The sequence below is a fragment of the Dipodomys merriami genome, unplaced genomic scaffold (assembly GCF_024711535.1).
Source record: "Dipodomys merriami isolate MVZ:Mamm:240054 unplaced genomic scaffold, mDipMer1.0.p SCAF_2, whole genome shotgun sequence".
In the NCBI taxonomy this organism is placed as follows: Eukaryota; Metazoa; Chordata; class Mammalia; order Rodentia; family Heteromyidae; genus Dipodomys; species Dipodomys merriami.
The window spans coordinates 23,218,752-23,242,715 of NW_027203381.1; the positions used below are offsets into that span (position 1 = coordinate 23,218,752).

Sequence of the window (23,964 nt, forward strand, 5' to 3'; positions counted from 1 at the left end):
TATCTGAGGAATATTGATTTGAATTTCAAAATTTTTCCCAAAGGTGTCAAATTAAGTAACATTTTCATATACAGACATCTTTTTTGTCAAGGCAAAAGCAGGAGGAAAATAATTAAAGTGCATACTGCAATTCTTTTGCATTTCTCAGCAAAGCTAGACAGTGTGCTTACATGTTCACTGAATTTATATAAATCTTTCCTACTCTAAACACTTGCTGAAGTGTAAACATACTATTCTGGAGAACCAGATCTGGACAGTAGATAGGAAGCAATGATAGATCTTATACAGGAACAACTGCTGCAGGGGAAAGAGATTTAAGTATAGAATGAAGGTCAATTCTGAATACAATAGGAATATTACAGATTCGTAGACTAAAAGCAGATGGTGAAGAGAAGAAGGGGAGAATTTGTATTGGTGGATAGAAAAGTTTCTAAGAGACATCCAAGGTAGGATTCTTGCTAAGCCAACTTAATGGGACTCTTGATAAAAGTGGGCTGTGATAAAGCAAGTCTGATTTTCTCCAAAATGATATGTAGAATCTGTGCTACAATGAAGTTATGCCAACCTTGTTCATATTCAAGGACAGTGGCCAAATTTGAGCCATAATTAAAAGAGGGAATCAGGATCTTACAGCTTGAATAAAGAGGTACACTTTGTCAACGTTAAAACACAGAAGTTTTTTAAAAAAATAAAAGAACTATTGTCGATTATTGTTTTAAGTTTCTTGTTTTACTTGAGTCACCATTGTCTCCTTAGAATGGAAATTCACAGGAAGAAATACCCAAAAATATAAACATCGTTATAGAAAGTCACATGCTTCACAACATTAAGAGTTATTTGGCCCATAGACTAGACACCCTATGTATGATAGGGATGTAATAAGGCAGCCCCTATACATTTTGAATTTGGAGGTTGTTTATAACAAACCCAACTCCCTCTCCCTCTCCTTCCCCTCACTCTCTCCCTGTTCCCCCTCCCCCCTTCCCTCTCCCTCTCTCATTGTTGGTTGTGGGGCTTGGGTGCTGTCCCTGAGCTCTTCAGCTCAAGGCTAGAGTTCTACCATTTTGAGCCACAGTACCATTTCCAGTTTTCTGGTGGTTAATTGGAAATAAGAGTCTCACGGGGACTTCTCCTGCCTTAGCTGGTTATGAACCGCGATCCTCAAATCTCAGCCTCCTGAGTAGCAATGATTACAGGCATGAGCAACCGGTGCTGGGCTTCTCAACCATCTCTTAAAGGACATATGGGAAAAGTAAAAACTTTTGGAGTCCTAAGAGGCTGTGTTTGCCCATATGTGAGAAGGATAACTGAATTTTTTTTTCTGGTACTGTAGAAATAGCTGATGACAAAAAGGCAAGGTTATAAATCCCGTGTTGTTAGAAGGTAGCCAGACATGGGCATTAAGTAGGCATGCTTATATGAACCATTTTCTTTTTGACCTCTCAGTTTCAGTTACTTTTGAAAGGGCAAGGACAAGTCACCCCCATTCAGCAGGAAGTAGCCAGAACAGAGATCAACATCTCCATGTCCAGACAGCAGTCAGAGAAAACTCAGACGGGAGAAATAAAGGAAAACATTGGCAAATGGATTCAGACCAACTTTTCCCCTACCTAAATTAGAGGATGGTTTTAGGTATTGTCATAACCCAGGCCAGCCCTTCTATAAGCTACCACCAAGGAGAGAGTCTTGTTTATTACAAACAAGCCAATTACCTTCTCATAAATTTCTGAAAGAGATGAAAAAAAGATGGTGTGGAAGGATATACAAAACAACTGGACAATGCTTGATAAGAAATGTACTCATTATCTTGCCCATGTAATTGTAACCCCTCTGTACAGTATTTTCACAATAAAAAAATAAAAAATTTTTAAAAATGAAAACAGGAAAAAAAGAAAACAAACAAACAAAAAAACTTGGTCCCTCACCATCCGGTAAGCAATCAGATCTTACTGTTCACTCTCCTAGCCTTCACTTTTTACTAAGTAAACTTTTTAAAACTGTAAAAATAGATAAAAGAATAAGTATATCTTCAGTGGAAAAATATTTCCAAAAACCAGCTATTAAACTACAGATCTCCAACACCAAAATATTGAATGTTCTTATTTGTACCCTAATGCCTTCTTTCCTGAAAGACATTTAAAATGTAAATATATTTATTCCAGGAAAAATGATACTATTTAACACATTTTCCTCTGTATAACTTGCTGTTATTATCAAAGCGTAGTTCATGTAGTATAATTAAATTATTACTAAACATAGATTAGTTACTAGAAACTACTGAGTGTGATGAGCTATTTTGGTGAATAACTTATTGAGGAATTGATAATGTTTTAGTAAATTAAATCTATTTTTCTTTCAGCAATGACAATGCAGTTTATTAGCCATCAATTCCCGGATTATCATGACCCCACCATAGGTAAGTGAAAGACTCAACTAAAGATACCATAAATGAGTTATTGGTTAATATGTTTGATATCGATGAAGGATAAGCCTATGATTTGTACTATGAACTGGAACACATATTCATGAAGATGTAATGTATAAAAATACAAGTGAAAAGGTAATAGCTGTGGTTAATTCTTATTATGTACATGGGCATTTTTTCTCTATTCTATTGTTTATTTAGGTAAATGTGGTTGAATGCTAGTAAGTTGGTTTTAGGATCCATTCATGGATCTCTAGCACTTTAAAACCTGTAGTGTAAAAATATAACTGATTAAGTGATATGTGTGTCTGATTATTTGCTTACTTAAACCATATCTGAATTTTTAATTCTGAATTTTCTATTGCAGAATTGACCATATTAACTTTAAGGAGTTTTTAGATATACATATAATGCCATTTAACATTCTTACCATATAGACGAGGAAACTGGGAACCAAACATTTTTTATATTGGTTAGAGCCAAAATTCCAACCAGCCATGTTACTCCTCTTGTAGGTTCCCTACTACATAGTGTTGTTCAAATGTTTTTCAAAACAAGCTCACTCTCTGTAAAAAAAAAATGTTTTTTAGTCAAAATTACATTAGTGAATGGGTTGAAAATGCTTAAGCAGAGTCCATCACAGTTTTCTTTAAGTAGAGATACATCAAACAAGATGCATTGTACTTGTAAACTGATTTGTTGAATGGTAACTTCTTTGTGCAACTTTTCAAAGATAATAGAAACATAGTTTATAATTACAAAGTTTATTTCCCATAGAGGAAATCATGTGGCTTCAGGAACCATCACAGCTGACTGCATGTCTGCAGAAGAGTGCTTCTTTATATATTACCTATCATTTAAAGGATTACCTTTGTTCGATTATCATATATATATATATATATATATATATATATATATATATATATACAGAGAGAGAGAGAGAGAGAGAGAGAGAGAGAGAGAGAGAGAGAGAGAGAGAGAGAGAGAAATATCCATTCATCTGTATCCATTTCAGGGAATTTGATTTTACTTGATACATAAAGCATTATCCTATATCCTAAGCTCCTACATTCCTTTTCTTACATCCTACATCATATTTGGTTCTACTGCTGACATAAACAAAATGTACTCTTACATAACTGATAATTCACTAGGGCCTCCTCATTAGCTAAACTGAATTAAGAATATTTAAGAATAGTTGATAGGTATTTTGTTAAGTACACAAAAGTTGAATCCTCTTTCTGAATACTATTTTACATGTGGTTATTTCTAATCAGTTTTTTTTTCTACAAGCCTCTATGTTCCTTTTCTAACTGTCTTGCTTCTGGAATACGGCTTTGCTTCACCTACTATGAGATGCAGAAGATGGGAAATTTCTCAGAAAAGCTCTGAATCTTTTTCTTTCTTGTTGGAAAATTCACTAATATTTATTAAATCACTAGTTAACACTTTGTTCATTATTTGTCATCATGGCTTAAGTTTTACATGTAATTCTACCTCAAACTTTGGTCTCTAGCTTACCAATATCATACTTCTAAATAGTTTGAACTGGCAGTTATTTTGAATAAGTTATACATATTCAAGAAGAAAAGATGATGATTTCTATAGAAAAACCACGAAGCACATCCATCACTTGAGATTGAACAACTACACATTTGGTATTCAAAGTATAATTTTACTTTGGAATACATAAAATAATTTGAAAAGATGACTGACAGGTTCTGATGGCTCATGCCTGAGTAGCGAAGAGGCCGAAATCTGAGGACTTCGATCTGAAGTCAGTCTAGGAAGCAAAGTCCAGGAGACTCTTATTTCCAATAAACTACCCCAAAAAGCTGGAAATAGAAGTGTGGCTCAAGTCATAGAGTGCCAATCTTTTGCAAACAAAGCATAGAGACAGTGCTCAAGCCTGAGTTCAAGCTGAGGGAAAGGCACAAAGAAAAAGGAAGAAGAGATAGGAAGAGGGGAGAGAAGGGAAGGAGGAAAAGAAGGAGGAGGAAGAGAAGGATGGAAGGTGAAGGAAGAGGGGGAGGAAAGGGGGAAAAAGGGAAAGGAGGAGGAGGAGGAGGAGGAGGAGGAGGAGGAGGAGGAGGAGGAGGAGGAGGAGGAGGAGGAGGAGGAGGCAGCCTGAAAATTGAAAGAGTAGCTCATTACTTTCACTCATTACTTCTCATTTCTTCATTCATTCATGGGAATATGATTCTTGATTCACTGATGGGCTATGAGCTAACAGCTTTCCAACAGTATCTTGCTTGAATAAGGTGAGAATCTAATTTTCACTCCTGCAATAACTCAGTCTAACTGACTTAATAACCACTCAAGAGGAAGCTCATGCTAGTACAGTTTGAACATCCCACAAATTAGAAAAGAATAGTATGTATCAAGGATATTTTTTATGACTGAGGTAGGAAATCAATACTTTCTTTTCAATCCCTATCCAGTGCTGAGATCATTCTGATGAGGATTTTTTAAAATCCTACTGGCATGAGATGCTTCCCTGAAACCCTTGATGAACTTTATATGTCTTGTTTTTCCTGTCCCTTCCTACTCAAAATAAGTTCTTTCAAATATGAACTCTCCAGTGCTCTTTATAACAAGAAAAAAAGAATTATTTGATAACATTTTTCATCCCAATGGAATAATTATTTTCCTCATTTACTGGTAAAAGATACAGCCAATGATTACTTTTATAAATTCAGTAAATGTATCTCTGGCATGTATATTTAAATATACTGATTCTGTTTCTCAAGTGAAAAATGTCTTTGAGCAAAATTTCAACTACATTTCAACAGTGACATTTCTGGGTAAACCAAGTTTTAATTTATACTTTTAAATTAGAACTTTAATAAGCATTCAATATTGTGTCAACTATAGCTTAAGTTTTCCATGGAAAACTTAGCATGAAATTAATAACATTTGACAGAACTCTTGCTTGCCAGGTAGGTGGTCTGCCACTTGAGTCAAACCCAAGTTTTTTTTGCTTTAGTTACTTTATACCATGCTTTGCATTTGTCCCCTGGGCTGGTCTCAGACTATGACCATTGTACCCACAGACTCCCAAACAACTTGGATCAAAGTGGTACACTACCACACCCAGCTTGCTTGTTGAGCTAGTCTTACTAATTCTTTGTCCAAGCTGGCATTGAAAAGCGACACTTCTGATCCTGCTTCTTTATTATCTGAGTAGCTGCATTCCACAGATAATGAAGATAATTACTCAGAAGTGAGCCACCACGCATATCACAACATTTTGACCAGTTGACTGATGATGAATCCTTCATATCAATTATCATATTAGGCATATTTAAGTACTAAATTATGAAATTCTACCAGTATATGTCTTTTACTTCTCAAAGTATTCAAATTCCTATTCTTTCATCCACAGGACCTCAAAATTCAAGCTCTCAATTTAGAAAGAAGAATTAAAGCAATACACAGATATCTAGTCTTTGAAATAGTTATTACCCATAAAAAAAGCAGCAAAGTGCTACTTGAAAAGACTTGAAAAGACCTTTAGAAGGCTAGAGAAGCAATGGCCCACTCTTAAAAACGGTATTCATTATAGATTAGGATGACAGCTACCTATGTTTTGCCCTTAGGTACTCTCAGTTTTTCAGGTCAAGGCCAGGGCTCTACCACTTGAGCTACAGCACCATTTCCAGTTTTCTAGTGGTTTATTGGAGATAAGAGTCTCATGGACTTTTCCTGCCCAGGCTGGGCTTTGAACCATGATACTCAGATTTCAGACTCCTGACTAGCTAGGATTATAGGCATGAGCCACTGACTTCCTATGCAACTTCCTATGTTTTTTTTTAAAGGCCAAGAAACTTATATTGTCTATTCTAGAGTCCAATGGGTCTTTTTGTTTTCTGTTTAGCTCATACTATTTATTTAGGCATTACCAAGGAAGACATTTTATACTATCAATAAAATGGTGCCCATGGATGATGGCTGAGAGCTGAGCTGTATGGGGAGTTGGGTGGAGATACTGAGTGATCCAGTTCTGTGATGACCAATGAGTGTACCATTCAGAATTAAACATAATCAAGTTCATTCAGACCTGTAGTGTACATCTGAACATAGTAATAAAAATGATGTATGTGTGTATATAGTAATACAACTTACTAATTATCAGATGTCAAAAGGCTTTTTAATAGTTGAGAAGAATCATAACAACACAATTGACTTTTCAGCAAAAGAAAAACTTAAGACATGTAAGAAAACAATGTAGGGTAGTTTGCTATGGTTTACCCTTTTAATTCCTTATAACTTACTTGGAGTTAAAAATCTAATTATATTTAAACAAAAATGAATATGAATTGCAAATGAAGTTGATAATATTTTTTCTGCACTAAAAGATCAAAGATGAGCCATTTTCCTTGAAACCAAGAATGTAAAAGTCAGTTAGGGGTTTTCATTTTTGGACTGTGAATTTTCATCTGAATTATCATTGAATGGTATACCCATATGTTGAGAATTGCTTCAGCCCATGTATGTTGGTAAGGAAGATAAACATGACTATAGGAACATAATTCATATCTCATGACAAAGAAATACAGAAGGAAATAAGATAGAATCTCAGAGATTTTTCTCCAGATATTCCTCACTGGATGAAACTTTCTGCACGTTGAAAGGTTGTATGTTTGGAATATTGAAAGGTATGTATATTTTCCTATCATGTGTCAGGTACCATGTTAAATATAGCATATATCGAGATCAAATACAGAGCTTTCAAAACAGGCTCATACCAATGAGGAAGATAACCAAACCATTGTGATAATTCAATGACTTCATAAAAAAGAAAAGCACAAGATGTTACAGGTACATCTCACTTATCCCAAAACACAGTGAGTAAGTTTACATCACAAGACAAAATCCTAATTATTTTCCTTCCTTGTCCACTGAGGGATTAGGGGGACCTCCTTTCTACTTAACATGGATAATGATGGAACAGTGGGTTTTGTATGATCTGAATGGGTAAACAGAATAGTATTATAAAACATTGCTAAATAATATCACATGACTATCCAACTTTTAGGGTTTTTTTGTAGCTTTAAGACAAAGACTATTTCCTTTAAAAATTAAAAAAAGACATGATAATGTCAATTATTATTTATGTGAGGTTCTTTTTACTCTTTCTGCTTTTTCCTACTCATTTAATACAAAATTACTTGTAAATGTATATCATACAAAGCACATTGTACAAGACATTGTACAAGAAACACAAATAAAAGGTTATCAAAAATGAGCAAAAATTCTATTGAGCTTTCTTTCCATTTTATTTCATCATCTCTAAAGCCAATCTGTCATATATTATTCATCAGGAATCCAATTGTCCTTTTCTTCCTCATTGTATTATTATGATGAGATCATTATATTAATACTGCACATAATTTAGTTAAGATTGCCTTAAGGACCTATTCAGTTGTTTCTTTGGGTTGCTTTTTGTGAAGAAGAAAACAGCTTTAACAACCCAGGAATTAGTTATAGCTTCATTATCACATCTACCCATATATTCATTCAGGTTTCACAGACCTCAAATATTCATAAAGCCACCAAGTTTCTAGCTATTCTTAGATATCCTATTTTTAAGGAATGTACTTTTGTAATTTAGTCAACTGTAAATGCTTTCACTCTTTTAGTGTTTTAGACTTCAATTTCACTTACGAGACATGAATACTGCATAATACACCTATCTGAAAGATTTATATTCTCTCTGAGCAGTTGGTAAGGACTGTAACAATCTTTACAGGAACAGAATAAAATGCCATATATAGTCTTCCTGGATGATTTGGGATGTTAGAAAGAAACAGGAACTTAAGTGTCAAAGTGTATCAAGACTTTGAACAAGTCATCTACAGAGTTTTTGTATCCAGTGACTATTAATGTAGGCACTGCTATATGTTTAAAGCCAGTGAGAGACAAATGTAGCACATTAACTTTATATTTCTCAAGCTATGCATTTAGACAAATAGTCCAGTTTGTATCAAGCTAAAATAGTCTGCTTAGCAATGAAAATATGCAAAAAGGGTCAGCTAGTGTCACTAGAAAAATCTCTGTTCAAATGTAAATGATCAGAAGGGGTTGGTAATGCCTATAGCCATTAGGAAACATTTATATATTAGCATAGATTAATGTAATCAATTATTCAAAAGCATGAACACAGAGCTGTGGTCTACAGAGCAGTACTGAAAATGCAGTTAAGAAATAAAGAGAAGAGAAGATATTGTTACTAGGTAAAATAAGTGCCATGATATAATTCTTGAAGATTATAAGTACAACTATACGTTATATTTATTAATGACCTTGTCATGTATGAACATATTACAATAGAAAATTAATTACTGTGGAACCAAGTAGATTGGAAACTAAATTCTAACCTTATACTGGTCCCTGATGTTCAGTACAGACTCATTGTGTAACACACTGTTGTCAGCCACACTGGTATCGCTTCAGTTGTTTTAAAAAATATTTTTATTATCTCTAGTAGTTGTACAAACAGTTGCTATTCACCGAAGCAGTTTATAAAAAGTGTGTCATGAATAATTTCATCTCTTTCACCCACCACTCTCAACCTACCCCTTCCTTAACTTATCTTAATTTTATGTTATGCATAGAATATTTTTGCCATTTAACAAAGCAGTTTATGTATACAATGCATCTTGATTTCTGTCACCACTTCAACATCTTCACTCCCCTTCCCTTGTATTTCTCAATTCTGTGGTATATACAATAAATTCTTAACTATACTCTCTATCTTTCCCCCTTCATTGTCCCTTTAGCCCTACCCTCTTGCAAGTACCCATTTCCTGGTGCTTAGTTTGTTGGGCTTTGACAATTTTTTTTAAGAATTATATTCTATTTGTGCTGTCCACAGACTCTATTACACTTCAGTTAATTCATTTGTAATCCTTTGTTTATTTGTAGATTTACAGGTACCTTCTAGCTACCACAACTGAGAGAAAACATGCCACTTATTTTTCTCTAGGTCTAGCTTACATAGCATAATAATTTTTTCCCAAGTTTTTCCATTTCTTATAAATGGTACAATATCATTCTTTCTGATGGATGAGTAGAATTACATTGTGTATATATACCATATTTTCCTGATCCTTTCATCTATTGAGGGGTTATCTTGGCAGATTCCGTATCTTGGTTTTGGCAAATAATAGTGCTTCAGTGAACATGGTTGTGCTAGTAGCTTTAGTGTGACCTTGTTTGTGCTGTATTGGGTAAATGCCCAGGATTGGAATTGCTGGGTATAGGGTAGTTCTTATGCTAAGTTTCTTTTTTTCTTTCTTTCTTTCTTTTTTAAGAAACTCTACACTTCTTTCCAAAGTTGTTGAAACAGCTTACATCCCACCAACAGTTTAATAGACCTCCCCTTTGGCCACATTCATGCCTGTGCCACACATATACCTTCCGGTCCTTGACTATCACTTTATCTAACAATTTCTTTCGGATCCTTTATACCTTAATTTTCCCCCAATCTCCTCAGAGAGGACTTTCAACACATTTTCTAGCTGCTCAAAAACATGATCACACACACACATACACACACACACACACACACACACACACACACACACACACACACACACACACACACACATATAAAGGAAGCATAAAGATTTATCCCTGAATCATCACATGGCTAGTGTAAGAAATATTTACCAAATTACAAATTTAAAATAGTAGATCTTAGTTTTTTATTTTCTGTGTGAGATCCAGAATCCATTGCAGCATGGAATATGTTTGTTTTTTGTTTTGTTGTTGTTTTTTGTTTTTTTAAATTATACATGTGAGTCAACATAGGGCATGGTTTACAAAGAAGAAGTAAAACATTTGTTGAATGACTTTAGTGTCAAGATTCAATTTTTTCTGGGATAAATTTGTATGATCACACAATTTTAAATCCACTGACCCTATATAATTTGATGTAGTACTATAAATGCCACCAGGATTAAACCTAATTTTTTGTTTTTTTCTGAAGCTGCATTGGGCAGCTAAGCATGACCATGCAATCTGGTCTCACTTTCAGTGTATTAAGCTTGGTCTCCAATGGGTTTTAATGATCCCTGGCAAATACACTCTGGTCATATTCTGCTCCCTCTCATTCTCCTAATGAAGAAACATATCTTTCCATAGTCACATTTTCACTGATGGTTGCCTTACAAAATATGGGAATTTTTTCACTAAGAATATTTTCACTTAGAAAATATGAGAAGCTATTTTCCCCCACCCAGAAGGTAATTCTCTCCACTACTTGGAGTCCATATTTGGCGTCTCTACTTTTTCACTGCCCATATTTTTATGTAAATGTTCTTGTTCCATGGTTTGAGTTCAACAGAACCCACACTGCTCTCACATTCAGGAATCTTATTTCCGCACATCATTTTTCTTTTTCTTAATGGATATTTCCCAATCATTATAGAATCATGCTGTCATTTTGTGCACCCTAAGCAGTAAAAATAGATAGATAGATAGATAGATAGATAGATAGATAGATAGATAGATAGATAGATAGATAGATAGATAGATAGATAGATAGATAGATAGATAGATAGATAGATAAATGAGTTCCTTTTATTTGGTATTTTTCTCCTATGAGTGCCATTGAAATTTCTTACAGCTTTCTTGTGAAACTCCTAAAAGAGTCGCTTGTATCAAAAGATTCTAATTCTCCTTCTATCTTCTTCAATCAACTCTAGCTATCTTTTCAAACCTATTACTCTACTGAAAGTATTTTATCAACATCACTTTGACTCTTTGGGGACTAGCCAATATCAATTTTCTTCGTACAGTTTTGACCTACAGTCACATTAGATATGGTCTACTGCTTTTGGAGTGTATCCAGTTGTTGTTGTGTGTTTTTTTTTCCATTTGCAATCTAGAATACTATACTCTTGTTTTTCCTCTCCCTTCTGTAATTTCTCCTCCCAATCCTATTTCTTCATCTCAGATACCTCTCTTAAATCCCAAGCTTAAATAGTCAACCTATATTTAGATGACCCTAATCTAGGCTGATTTCCATTATTTTTTCCATAAACATGTTTGATGTATTATTTTTCTTATATATGGGTTTATACCATCCCTTTTGGATACTTACATTTAAAATTGTTCTCTTTTCAAAGCTTCTCACTTCACACAAGATATTGCCAAGAAATTCTCTTGGTTTTACATTAGTGAAGAAAGGAAGGGGAGATGCAAATATAAAAACATGATGCATATTCAACAAAATTAGGAAAATCAAGGGAAGGGGTATTGTTGGGAGGGATGGGGGAGAGATAATAGGACTGACATTGATTAACATTCATTGTATTAATAAATTACTGCTCATGACAACCACTTAGTGCAAGTACTTAATTATAAAGATAAAATTTTTTAAAAATCTCCAAAATACCTCAATTTCTCCAACCTATCATCTGCATATGAGCCAGCAAAATTTCCAGCTGAGGTTACTGCTACAGCTTTTAAGGAGTGTCCTTCATTCTTCTCTTGTTCAAATGCTTGGTTTATATGTACCACAAAGAGAGAACAGTTTTTCCTTTGTCACTATTGAGTTTTGAACTCAGGTTCTTATACTTTTTAAAAAAATATTTCCTTGTAAAAATGCTGTACAGAATAGTTACAGTTACATCAGTAAGGTAATTAGGACATTTCTTGTGGGGCATTGTTACCCCATCCTTGGTTTTTCTCCCACTATCCCTTCCCTTCCTTACCTCTCCCACTCCGCCCCCTTCACCCCTGCTAAAGAAGGTTCATTTTCAACATAGTATCATTGTTGCAATGGGTCATCCTTTGTCCTTGTTTCAGCATTTTGTTATTCCCATTCCCCTCCCCAAATTAAATAAATATATATACAAGATGCAGGGCACCAAAATCAAATACAGTGACCACAGGGATATACCATAGGAGGAAGAACATACAAAAGAAACAAAGAAAGAAATCCCATAATACATTAAAAACAACAACCAAGGAAAACATCTTGTGTCCATATCTTGGGGTTCATTCAATTTAGCATCATCTTATATGGTCATATATACATAGCTTTTTGAGTTTTATTGCTCATCTGATGTTAGGAAATAATCTTGCACCTTTTCTTGGATTAATCATTCATTTTTGGCCCTCTAACACTTCAGCCATTATCTCCAATGCAGTTTTTTGGTTGGTAATTTGAAGATAACAGTCTCTAAGACTTTTGTGCTCAGGTTGGCTTGAGCCTGGATCCTTAAATATCAACCTCCTGAATAACTAAGATTACAGACATGTGCCACAGGTGCTAGACAGAGTGAACTTTGTGTATGTGCTGATGCTTGGGCTTGAACTCAGAGACTGGGTACTAACCCTCAGCTTTGAGTTTTTTTTCTCAAGACTAGATTTATTACTTGAGCCAGAGCTCAGCTTCTGCTTTGTTGGTAGTTAAATAGAAAGTGGAGTCTCACAAGCTGTCCTGCCTGACCTAGCTTTGATGTGTGATCCTCAGATCTCAGCCACCAGAATAGCTAGGATTATAGACATGAGCCCCCAGAACCCAGCAGAGTGAACGTGTTAAGGCTAAATCAGATTGTGTCATTCAAGTCACAACAACTTGCTCCCTCATTTTATTCTCCATAAAAGCTAACTTACAACGTCCAAAAAGGTATGAAGAAATGTGTGGGTGAGTACCTCCGTGTTGGATTAGTTACCTTGGTTGATTTCAAACCATAAATAATTAATGTCTCCAAAAATGACATACTTCACTCATCTGACTATTTCTTCTCCATTTTCTTTTCTATGCTTTTGATTTTATTCTCAATTGTTTTGTTGTTCACAGAATTATCCAGTGATTCCTTATCTTAGCAGATTTTCACTTGACTTTCCCCTTCCTAGAATATTCTTTCCACAGATATCCCCCAAGCTCACCAGATTACCTCAACTCTGCTTCCATTCAGGCTCACAATGAACATTACCTACACTCATAATTACACATTCACCCTCTGCTATTTGTTCTTCCATAGCACGTACCACTTTCTTACTTAATATATGTTTACCTTATCTTTCATTAAAGGAAATCTAAACACTGTATTACTAGTTTAAGTATCCTACAAATGTAGATCAGTGTGACGTTTGTAGCAGATAATCAATAAGTTGATGAGTGAGTGACTGAAGTACTTACTGGCCCATCGTTGTTGAACAAATTAACATATATAGCTGACCTTTCCTTCATCGATAAAAACAAAATGGATGATATTTGTTCTCATCAGCATTATGTGAAATAATATAGGTGTAATTGCTTCACACCCTGGATGAGAAGAATATTATCATTTCCTTAGGAAGAATCAATTGAACATGAAGATAATGGGAAAAAATGAAAGCTGTGAGGAACAAGTCTATGTTTCATGCTTTTTCTGTGAAGTTCCAGAAAGTTTATCCATAGAGGATGGGGCAAAAAGAATATCAATTTACTGACCTAACAAAAATCTGGAATTAATTAAAACATTCATTATTAGCATACTTTTTCCATTGACCAAATTGCATATAAAGGCAAACTGTATATAAAAGGCAAAATTAAAAATCCCTGATTCAATTTGCTATCTGAATGTTTTTCAGGAAGCTTGGTATAAACAGGGTATTATCCTTATGACAGATGCTGTATATGTAAATAGCAAAGTAGCCTGTTAAATGTTGAATGAGTTAATGGAAGTTACGAAAACTGATAATTTAATAATGCTAGACTAAAAAGGCATGGCACTTTCATCAAGACTGTCTTGCCGTGCACTAAAGAAGGCAAAGCATCCTCCTTAACTCCAAAATGTACAAGTGTTAGAAAAATCTTGGCAATAACTGAAAGAACAGTTTCTGATTCTCAGCATTCATGCCGAACCAATTTCCTTTAAAATTAGACATTATTTATTTATGCAAACATAAACTTGTTTCTGTTGAGTTCTGTAGGTCAGGGTAATTATGATTCTTTCAGGTTGGTTTACCTAGAAATGTTCTGAATCACGTGCATGCTCTTATTTAATAAGTGATCAGTAAGCCTCTAACTTGTAGCAAACATATTTTCTGGATCTATGCTATAGCCATAGGGAAAACAGAACATTTGCCCTCACAAAAATTATATTTCAAAGGGGAATAGAAATATTAGTCATCTGTAAATGTATAATGTCAAAAAGTTAATTTAAGTTGAATTTTATTATATGTATTTAATTTGTGGTCACTTTCTAATTGTTTACTGGCTTACTTGCCATGACTTAAAAAATGTTCTTATTTCTCTGAGAATAAGAAAGATAGTAGCTTGACTACAGAATGAAGTGAAAGGACTGGAAAGGAACTTATGCAAATGAGTAATCTGAAATTTCACCAGTATTACTGCCATAGCCCCAAGGCCTGTGAGGTAACTTCTACCTCTTTCCCTGAATCTAGCAATTCGTAGGATGTCTCAACCACTTATAGTGAAGACAGTTTGAGGGAGGAGGGTTCAGGGTGAAAAGAGATTTGGATTTGCTTTTGCCAAATTATTAAAATAATTTGATTGGTGTCTACAATTCTAGGGAAACTCTTAGAGTTCAAGGTGTAGCAAAAAGATTAAAATTGTCATCTTCTAAACCTAGTAACATTATAGACCACTATATGATTCTTACAGTATGCATAAATCTGTGCAAGTACATCATTTTATCATTATTCATATTGGTATTATTGATTCAGTGTAAATAGCATGAGTCTTTTACACTCAAATGAGAGTCCTAACTACCTTCGAGTTGGAAATCCGATGAATATGGGTACATATATGATGTCCAACATGTAATTTTTTGAAGTAATTATCATTAGGTTGTTAAACAGCAAAGGTACCATTAACAAACCAGTTTATAAATATAGTATATTTTGATCAATATCACCCCTTTCAACATTCTCAGTCATCCCTCCCCTATTCACCCTTTCTTTCTCTTCACTCTTCTTAATGTTGTAGGATATATACACTGGGTTCTTTTGTTTTTTGTCAGTCATGGGGACTGAACACTGGGCCTGGGCACTGTCCCTCAGCTCAGCTCAAGGCTAGCACGCTACCACTGGAGCCATAGCACCATCTTCAGCTTTTTCTGATTATGTGGTGCTGAGGAATAGAATCCAGGGCCTCATGCATGCAAGCCAAGCACTCTACCACTGAGCCATGTTCCTAGCCCTACACGGGGTTCTTGCCTGCACTTTCCCCCTACTCTTTATTTCTTTACCTGAAAAACTGCAAACAATACTTTTATCTATCACATGAGGCTGCTCTGAGGAGTAATAGGGCTGAGAGATGTGAAGAGTTTAGCATAGAACCTGAGACACTATAATCATGTCATCATTCTAAGTACTAACTCCTAATGCTAAGTAAATAATAAAAATGCTGTAATAATTATTCACTTTGCAGAATTTTCAGATAACACTACAGATATTGAAATTTTCAGTTTTGTTGTTGAATATGTTTAGTAAGCATTTACAATTACCTGTGGTCAGGTGGATAGACATGTATATTCTATTGTTTCATGTTGCTACTGGTGGTTTGAGGAAAATAGTTTGGTACAACAGAAATATCCTTTAGCATCTTTGTTAGTTATTCAGTGATTATATAGTGGGCCTTTGCAGAAAAGTCGAATTACTCATTATTATATGTTGTCTTTTTCTTCTCCATAGTTTGTTTTCTTAAAGGCATCTTTAGTATTCTTTTGGCTCTTAATGAGATAATTATGTAAACAATGGGAATAAGGAAATGGTATGCAACCCTACAGGATTATTTACTAATTGACCAGTTGTTGAGAAAAGTAGTTTATGATAGAGAAGCTATATTAAGTATATCTGAAAAATGTATCTTATAAAAATGTATCTTATAAAATATACATTTTCTGCATTTTGTGCAGCATTTTTTAAAGAGGAAGGAATAAGATATTCTACTCCAAAACACATTCAGAATTGTAATATGCACCTTGGTATTTTCAATCATTTCGAAAATTTAGATCAGTTTATCCAGTGTCAGATGTTTAGAAACTCATTCATAGGCTTAAATGCCAAATCCCTTTTGTTTGACCCCAAATTCAGAGCTTTTAAAAATTGCCTTTTAACTTATAGGCAAATTCCTAATAATAGCCATAGTTGGTTTCTCTTAGAGTTTTTTTGTTTTTAACTTAACTAATGTAATTTTAACCACTGCATTTCTTAGTGATCAAGAAGAAATCATTTGACATTTCAACCATAATTATCCATATCAGCAAATATTTACTAAACAGGAAGTAAAAACATATAAACATTTAGAAATAGTTGGTCAAAATTATGCAAATGATCAAATTAAATATGTCAGTTGCCCATGTCTGATTACCTAGTTTTTTTTATTACAGATAAAACCATAATATGTATTTTCCTCCATATAAAAAGAGCTAATTCTCTTTAGCATGGAATAATTTGTGAATTCAGAAATATGGAGCTGGTATGCTGTGATCACCACAATGGGAAATTAAATATACCGTATATTTATTTATAACTTATGTAATAGTATATTCTGCACAAAAACAACCTATATAGAAAAGTTTTATATTTATAGAAAAATTTTATATTAAATGTCAATAGAAAGTAGATAAAAATTAGTCAAATCATTATCTGCAAGTTTATCCAATCTGAGACTTTGTTTTTATATGTTACAATAATGCCAGCTAAGCCTTCTTAGAAACAAAGCAGAACTCTTTGGAAGTTAAAAGTACTTATGTGCAAAATCATTTTGAAAACTATCAATGAGGATACTTATATATATATATATATATATATATATATATATATAATTGAAAATAAATCTTATTGTACATAATTTATAAAGGCCAAATTATTTAGGGTTAAAATGATGCAAGTACCCTACCACTGAGCTAGAACATATGATCCCATAGTCAAATTTTTAATTGCCATCTATAAACCTACAGCCCCCAAAGTATACATTTTGTGTAAATGAAAATATATGTCAAGTTCATTTTTCGACATAATGCCTTGTACAACTTTGGCAGGGAGGGGGGGCCTAGGCAGAGGTGGGGGTAGGGTGGGGAGATGGAAAGGGATGGGAAGGGGAAACAAAGGACGAGGCTACAATGCTTGATAAGAAATGCACTCATTATCTTGTCCATGAAATTGTAACTCCTCTGTATGGTATTTTCACAATTAAAAAAAGGAAAGAACCAAGAATAAAAAAAAAGAAAGAAAATATATTTTTAAACTTCTAAACCTATATACCCAAATGTTTATTTGGCAGTTCTGTTTAATGTCCTGAGCATATCTTCAATTTTACTAGTTCAGATTAAATTCATCCAAATTGTTTCTCTTATAGCAATCTTTGTGTCAGTGAATGAAACTAACGTTCGTCTGGAAATTCAAGCTGCAAAACTGGGTGTATCCCCATCTACTGTTATTCTCTATAGACCACAATCATATCATCATTGACCTATTTAATCCTATCTCTGGAATACCTTTCAAGCTTATTTCACTGCCGTAGCTGCTACAAATCAATAGTTCACCACACAGTAACCACTCACATAACCAATAATCCTAAAGCAGAGTCTATTGTCAGAAACTCAGGATCAACTCTTTCACAACACATACATCATAACACTCTATAACTTTGATTTTCCATGTTTTTCTTTATATTCTGAATGCTAGATAAGAGTTCCTAAACATTTGTGTTCTATTTTGTAATAATTATATAAATTCAATTAGATAGCTTGTATTATTCTACATCTGGCATTTCTATACAAACCATGTGATATTACATATGCATCACATACAGCTATAAAATTTTTAATTTTTGCTTTTTTATGATATGGTACTGTACAGATAAATTCATTTCATTGCTACTTATGTTTATACACATAGATGTCAGAGGACAGATACATAGTTAGACAATAGAATGGGAAATCTTCCATATAAACCAACATTTTCTTTCTAATATATGAACCCAGTGATACTGTTTGAAAATTTATAGAATATTCAGACTCATTCCTGAAATTTTACTTTGTGTTTATCGCTCAACACTTTTTTTCTTTCCAGTTCTGGGGCCTGGGTGCTTTTCTGAAGGTTCTATGCTCACGTCTACCACTCTACTACGTGAGCCACAGCTCTTTCAAGGTTTTCTTTGGGTCATTGGAGAGTATCCTGAACCTTCCCGTATGGGATAACTTTGAACTATGATCTTTAGATCTCAGCATGAGCCTCTAGCACCCAGCTCTAACACATTGTTATCTTTGACCTTATTTCCACTCTCTTTCTTATTTTCCTTGAACTCTTGTCAAACTTCCTATCCAATTGAGTTCTTGTTTCTAGATGTTACTTATCATAATTAAATTTGTGAAAGCAATTTTTACATTCAATTATTTTTTAAACTTAAGAGAGTAATAGCAAAAACTTTATTTTAAAAAGAAAACTTTCAGAGGGTTCAAATATGGCCACATAACTTCACAGAGTTTAACCCCCACACACAAACACAATCACACTGCCTTTATTCTGCTTTAATTTTTTTCAGTGACTTTCCTCATAATTTAGAAAACAAAAGAAATGCACTTTGCTAATCTGGTTGTGGGTTTTTCTATACCAGTCTTTTAAGTCACGAAAGGCACTGTTCTCTTTTCTCTTTTCCTTCAAATAACATTATCTTTCTTTATTTATTAAATCTCAGTGTCTTCCCTACTTTGAAGAGTGATTTGTACAGTATGCTTTTATTCTATGCTTCAATCTACTTCTACCTCAATCCCTTTGCTTTGCTTTGCTTTGCTTAGCAAGTGTGTATTGTTTACTCCAGCAGTACAACTGCCTTTCCAAAGTCTCTGATTCTCTTGGATCACAAACCACCTTCATCATGAACGTGCTTATTGATACCTGATCATGTCTTCCTGTTGTGGAGCCTAAAAAAAACCTATTTGTATTTAGTATATCAATTTAGGTATTATAAAGCACTTAATAGTCTATTTATGGCAAATTTTCTCATTCCCAGCCAAGAACTGATAGAGCTGAGAGAATAGAAATGCAACCAGTTTATAGCAAGTACTCACAGAAACAGATCTAAAGTCCCTTGTCAAAAATCAATTTACCTTTTTTTCTCTAATACATCCACAAAACTTTAGTGCACATATTTATCTACGTTTCAAGTCTATAGCATAGCATACTGAAAGTTAGGGTGGGATAATATATTATATGGATGATCACTTTCACACTGCCAAAATAACACCTTCAAAAGGAAAAGATGTATCAAGGATCTGAAAACCATGTAATTATGTAATACAGAATAAAACAGTTATAATACAGGAATGCTTCAAATACACTGACAGGAAAACATAGTACCTGAGGTTTCTTTTCAAACCCAAAGGCATACATTTTATTGTATTTTTCTGTTTAGTTTATATATTTTTAGAGCTCATCTGCACCTAGAAACACAATAAATGTTGTCAGTAAATAATGGAAATTCAGCACCTTCACTTCTGGAAATCAGAAACTACAAAAGCAGTAGCATAATCCTCATTCCCAGACAGGATCAGTAAATATCACCAATGGGGAAAATGATGGATTTTGACTTATATTGATCACGTACATGCACACTATGTAGCTATGTCTCATATTTAATTTAGTTTTTCAAATAAGAAACTGCTATGTGTGATCAGACCACAGAGTTAACAGTTTGTAACTAAAAGTACCAAATCCCATGATTCAGGAATCACAGTTATAGTTTCAGTAAGTTTACATCCTTTGAAAACATTACTTCAATGTGCATTGTACATACATTGACATACACAGAGCAAGTTCAATCTTAGTAAGAGGACTGGGCTTCAGAAAAATAAGATGAATTGGATGATAGAAATGGAGGGCATAACTAATATATGTTAATGTTTTTTCAAAATCTTTATATGCCTTTCAATCAGCTGATATTGGCAGTTAGGTGATTGAACTTCTAAAATATTTGAAGTATATTTAGTATTGAAATAAATATAGAGCTTCTCCACAAAATGAATTTGTTGTTGTTTATTTTTCTGTTCAGAGTTGTCTCTTTTTAGCAGTAAATTAGATAATATGGTACGAACTATTTTCAGCCTTGTGAGTCAGGTATAGGAGTACATACTTGTAGTTCCAGCAGTTAGGTCATAGAGGTTGGAAGACCTTGAGTTTGAGGCTAGCTTGGGTTACATAATGAAACTCTTGTTTCTAAAAATACCACCCAGACAGGCGCCTGTGGCTCACACCTGTAATCTTAGCTACTCAGGAGGCTGAGATCCAAGGATCATGGTTCAAACCAGCCCGGGCAGGAAAGTCTGCGAGACTCTTATCTCCAATAAACCACCCAGAAAACCAGAAGTGGTGCTGTGGTTCAAGTGGTAGAGCGCTAGCCTTGAGCTGAAGAGCTGAAAGATAGCGCCCAGGCCCATAGTTCAAGCCCCACAACTGACCCAAAAAATAAATAAATACCACCCCCAGTAAAATGTGTTAATTCTAAATATCCTAATAAAATTTGATATTGTGATTTGTCCTAACATAGGTAGCATATGTGATAGATTTTATAAATTTCCAGGCGTATGGGAGTAGACAAATGGAGAGAATAAAGGCAAATACAGTCATACGACTCAATGTACATATGTGGAAATTGAGATAGGTAAATTGAGGACATGGGTGTGCTTGTGAGAGATAGGAGAGAATGATGAAAGGGGTCTTATTGATCAAGATGCTTTTTATTCACAAACTGACAAGAACTGAAAACCTTTTTGCAATTACCTAAGAATAATAAAATAAATAAAAATATTTTTATCTCTAACAATATAAAAATATATCTCTCTCTACATATATACTAACACACACACACACATATATATGCTAACACATACACATATATTTCGATACATTGAGCTATTAAAAAAGCAAAGCCAACAAAATGAGCATAAGCAACACACAGAAAGTCAGAAATGGTAGGAATACAAATGATATCATTTGCATTTCCATAAATTTTACTGAAATATAAAAATGCATTATTTTCCCTTAGATTCTCAGGGGGATAATACATAAATCTTCCAGAACAAATGATCTCTACAATATTTTAATGAAGACAGCTATATTGAGTATCAGTTCAAGTTTAGAATGCAGCTCCGAAAAATTCACATTTAGAAATTACTTTTGCCATTTGAAAAATACTGTGGTTTTGATTTATAGAGGCAAAGAGAAAAGCAAAGCTGTGTCTGCAAACCATGAGGTATTTTTCCAGTGCTTTGCGATCCATTATTTTAAAACAAATAATCCTGACCTTTGCACAGAGATGCTCAGTCCACAGCAACTTATACTCCTAGGTCATACAAGACAAATGAGATGAAGAACACTGAATTTTAATATTAACCCTTCCATGATTTTGTTGCTTGTAGCTGAACTTTGCTTAATGAGATTCTAGGGATATGGACTGAGTATAATGGAGATATTTGAAAAGTAGTTAGCCACTAAAATGATTTCAGAAATGCAAAAAGCTCTTCCAGCATTATATACCTTAACATTTTAAGCATATGCAAATCCTTATTTTTTGGTATTTGTCTTAGCATATATTAATTGCACACAGAGATTTCCCTATGATATTCTCAATATATGCACATAATGTACTAGGATCATATGTTCCTCATCTACTCTACTTTCCTATTCTCTCTTTTTATATTTTAATGGATTTCATTATTCTATGTTCATACACATATTATGCACTTCAATCTTATTCACATCCCTTTCATTATTCCTTCTTCCAGTAGTATACTCCAATAGCTAAATTCTGATTCTTTCTCCTAAGAAAACCCAACTATGTTATAAAGGTATATAGAAATAAGTCTGTGTTATTACATATTGTAAGGGAATGTCATTTATAATACTTGTTTTGGAATTTCTGATAAAGCAAAACATGACCCTCTTGAGGAAATGTGTCTACAGAAGCACCAGGAATATGTAAAACTTGAGTTGAACCTGAGACAAGGCAAGGAGAAAAAGAGAAAAGAAATGCTCCTGAGAGAAGAGTAGCAGAGGGAGTTGTACAGAGATAAAAGATGAAGGCTTACATCTGTGGAAGGAGTTGAATGTAGACTTCTTCCATTAAATCTAGGAGTGTTTATCTTCATGATAGATTTCCTATGTGCTTGATTTTAAATTTTGCCATTATTCCTAACTACCACATCTAAATGTGTTTGAAATAGAGTAAAATAGTTACACTCTGAATCTACAATAGACAGTATCTGCTCCTCTGACACACACCATTTCTATCTCTTTCCTAGTCTGGGCTGCCTTCTATAGAGAATGCAGAGGGTCAGCACTGACCCTCTGTGTTGCCCCTGTAACATCACTATTGGCTGCCATATTTGATTTCATGATGTAGCTAGCACTTCTCTGCCTCTCGGACCTCTGTGTGTATCTGTCCACCTGCCCAACACCCCATTATTGTAGCACTCATGACAGCTCCTGGGGCACACCACTATGTCTGGTCCTCAACTGGCATCTTTGCACACTAGTTGCTTTATCTGGCAGAAGATTCTTCCACTTACTCCAAATAGCTAACTTTATATCATTTGGGTACAATCTTAACTTTCTTTTGTTTTAAATCTATCACTCTATTATGACAACTTTTTAACGTATATAGCATCTGGGGCTATGTTTTATCATCCTATTATCTGTGACCAAAAAAAAGGAGGAGGAACCTTTATGTCTGTTACTGCTATGTCCCCAGCAGAGAGAAGTTTCTGTCAGGAATAGCTAATTTTAAGTGAGCAATTGATCTCCTGTTTCTAAATTCTATAGTATTAATCACATTGAAACTTTGGAAACACAGTACAATTAAATCTGTATAATTCCTATTCTTTTTTACTCCTGTAAAATTAATCATGACCAAGAATTCTCTTATGTCTGGATGTGGACACATTCTCAAAGAAACATCTAAAGTTCTTCATATAAATTTGTAGTTTACCCATCAATAGTTTTAATCCAAAAGAGCCAAGGACCAGTTTTCTTCTGTGAAAAAGGAATACAGCCTGACACCTCCTCAGAAATGTAACTATTTAAAGAAGAAACTATTTTACTTTAGTCTCAGCAGCTTGCAATTATTAATCATTCAAACATGAACAAAATCATTGTCACAGAAACCCAAGAGGTTTCTTTTTGTGTTATCCATGAAGTAGAAAAAAATTGTCAATTAAATTAAGATGATGTGTAAGACAGAAAACTAGAAGTTAATTTTCATATTAACTGGATATTTAATAAGTAAAATTTTGCAAAAATCAACTGAGTTTCCTAAAGGGAAAATAGTAAAGTAGGATGTTGGAAGAAAAATAACATAAATCTCTGGTTTCATGAGGAAGCCCGAAGTCTCTAGTTTCTTCATTAGAAAACCAGTTTTACATTAATTTTCTCTGATAGTGGACCACAGCATAATTCAAGTTCTATAACAGTGGTTCATTACAGCAATTTTTTTTCCTACAAATTCAGCAGTGTTCCTTCAGGGACTTGGTAAAAGAGTGTGGAATAAAAGTTTGGCATGTGATAGATAGTGA

The 23,964-nt window shown here is 34.1% G+C and overlaps 1 protein-coding gene across 1 annotated transcript in view; it reads left to right on the forward strand.

Moving 5' to 3' along the window:
• The window catches only part of Rit2 (Ras like without CAAX 2), a 305,476-nt gene that overhangs the window by 63,849 nt on the left and 217,663 nt on the right, over positions 1 to 23,964 (forward strand). The window contains exon 2 of the mRNA XM_070028640.1: positions 2,360 to 2,416. Coding sequence (XP_069884741.1) covers positions 2,360 to 2,416 — 57 coding nt within the window. The remainder of the gene's footprint in view (positions 1 to 2,359; positions 2,417 to 23,964) is intronic.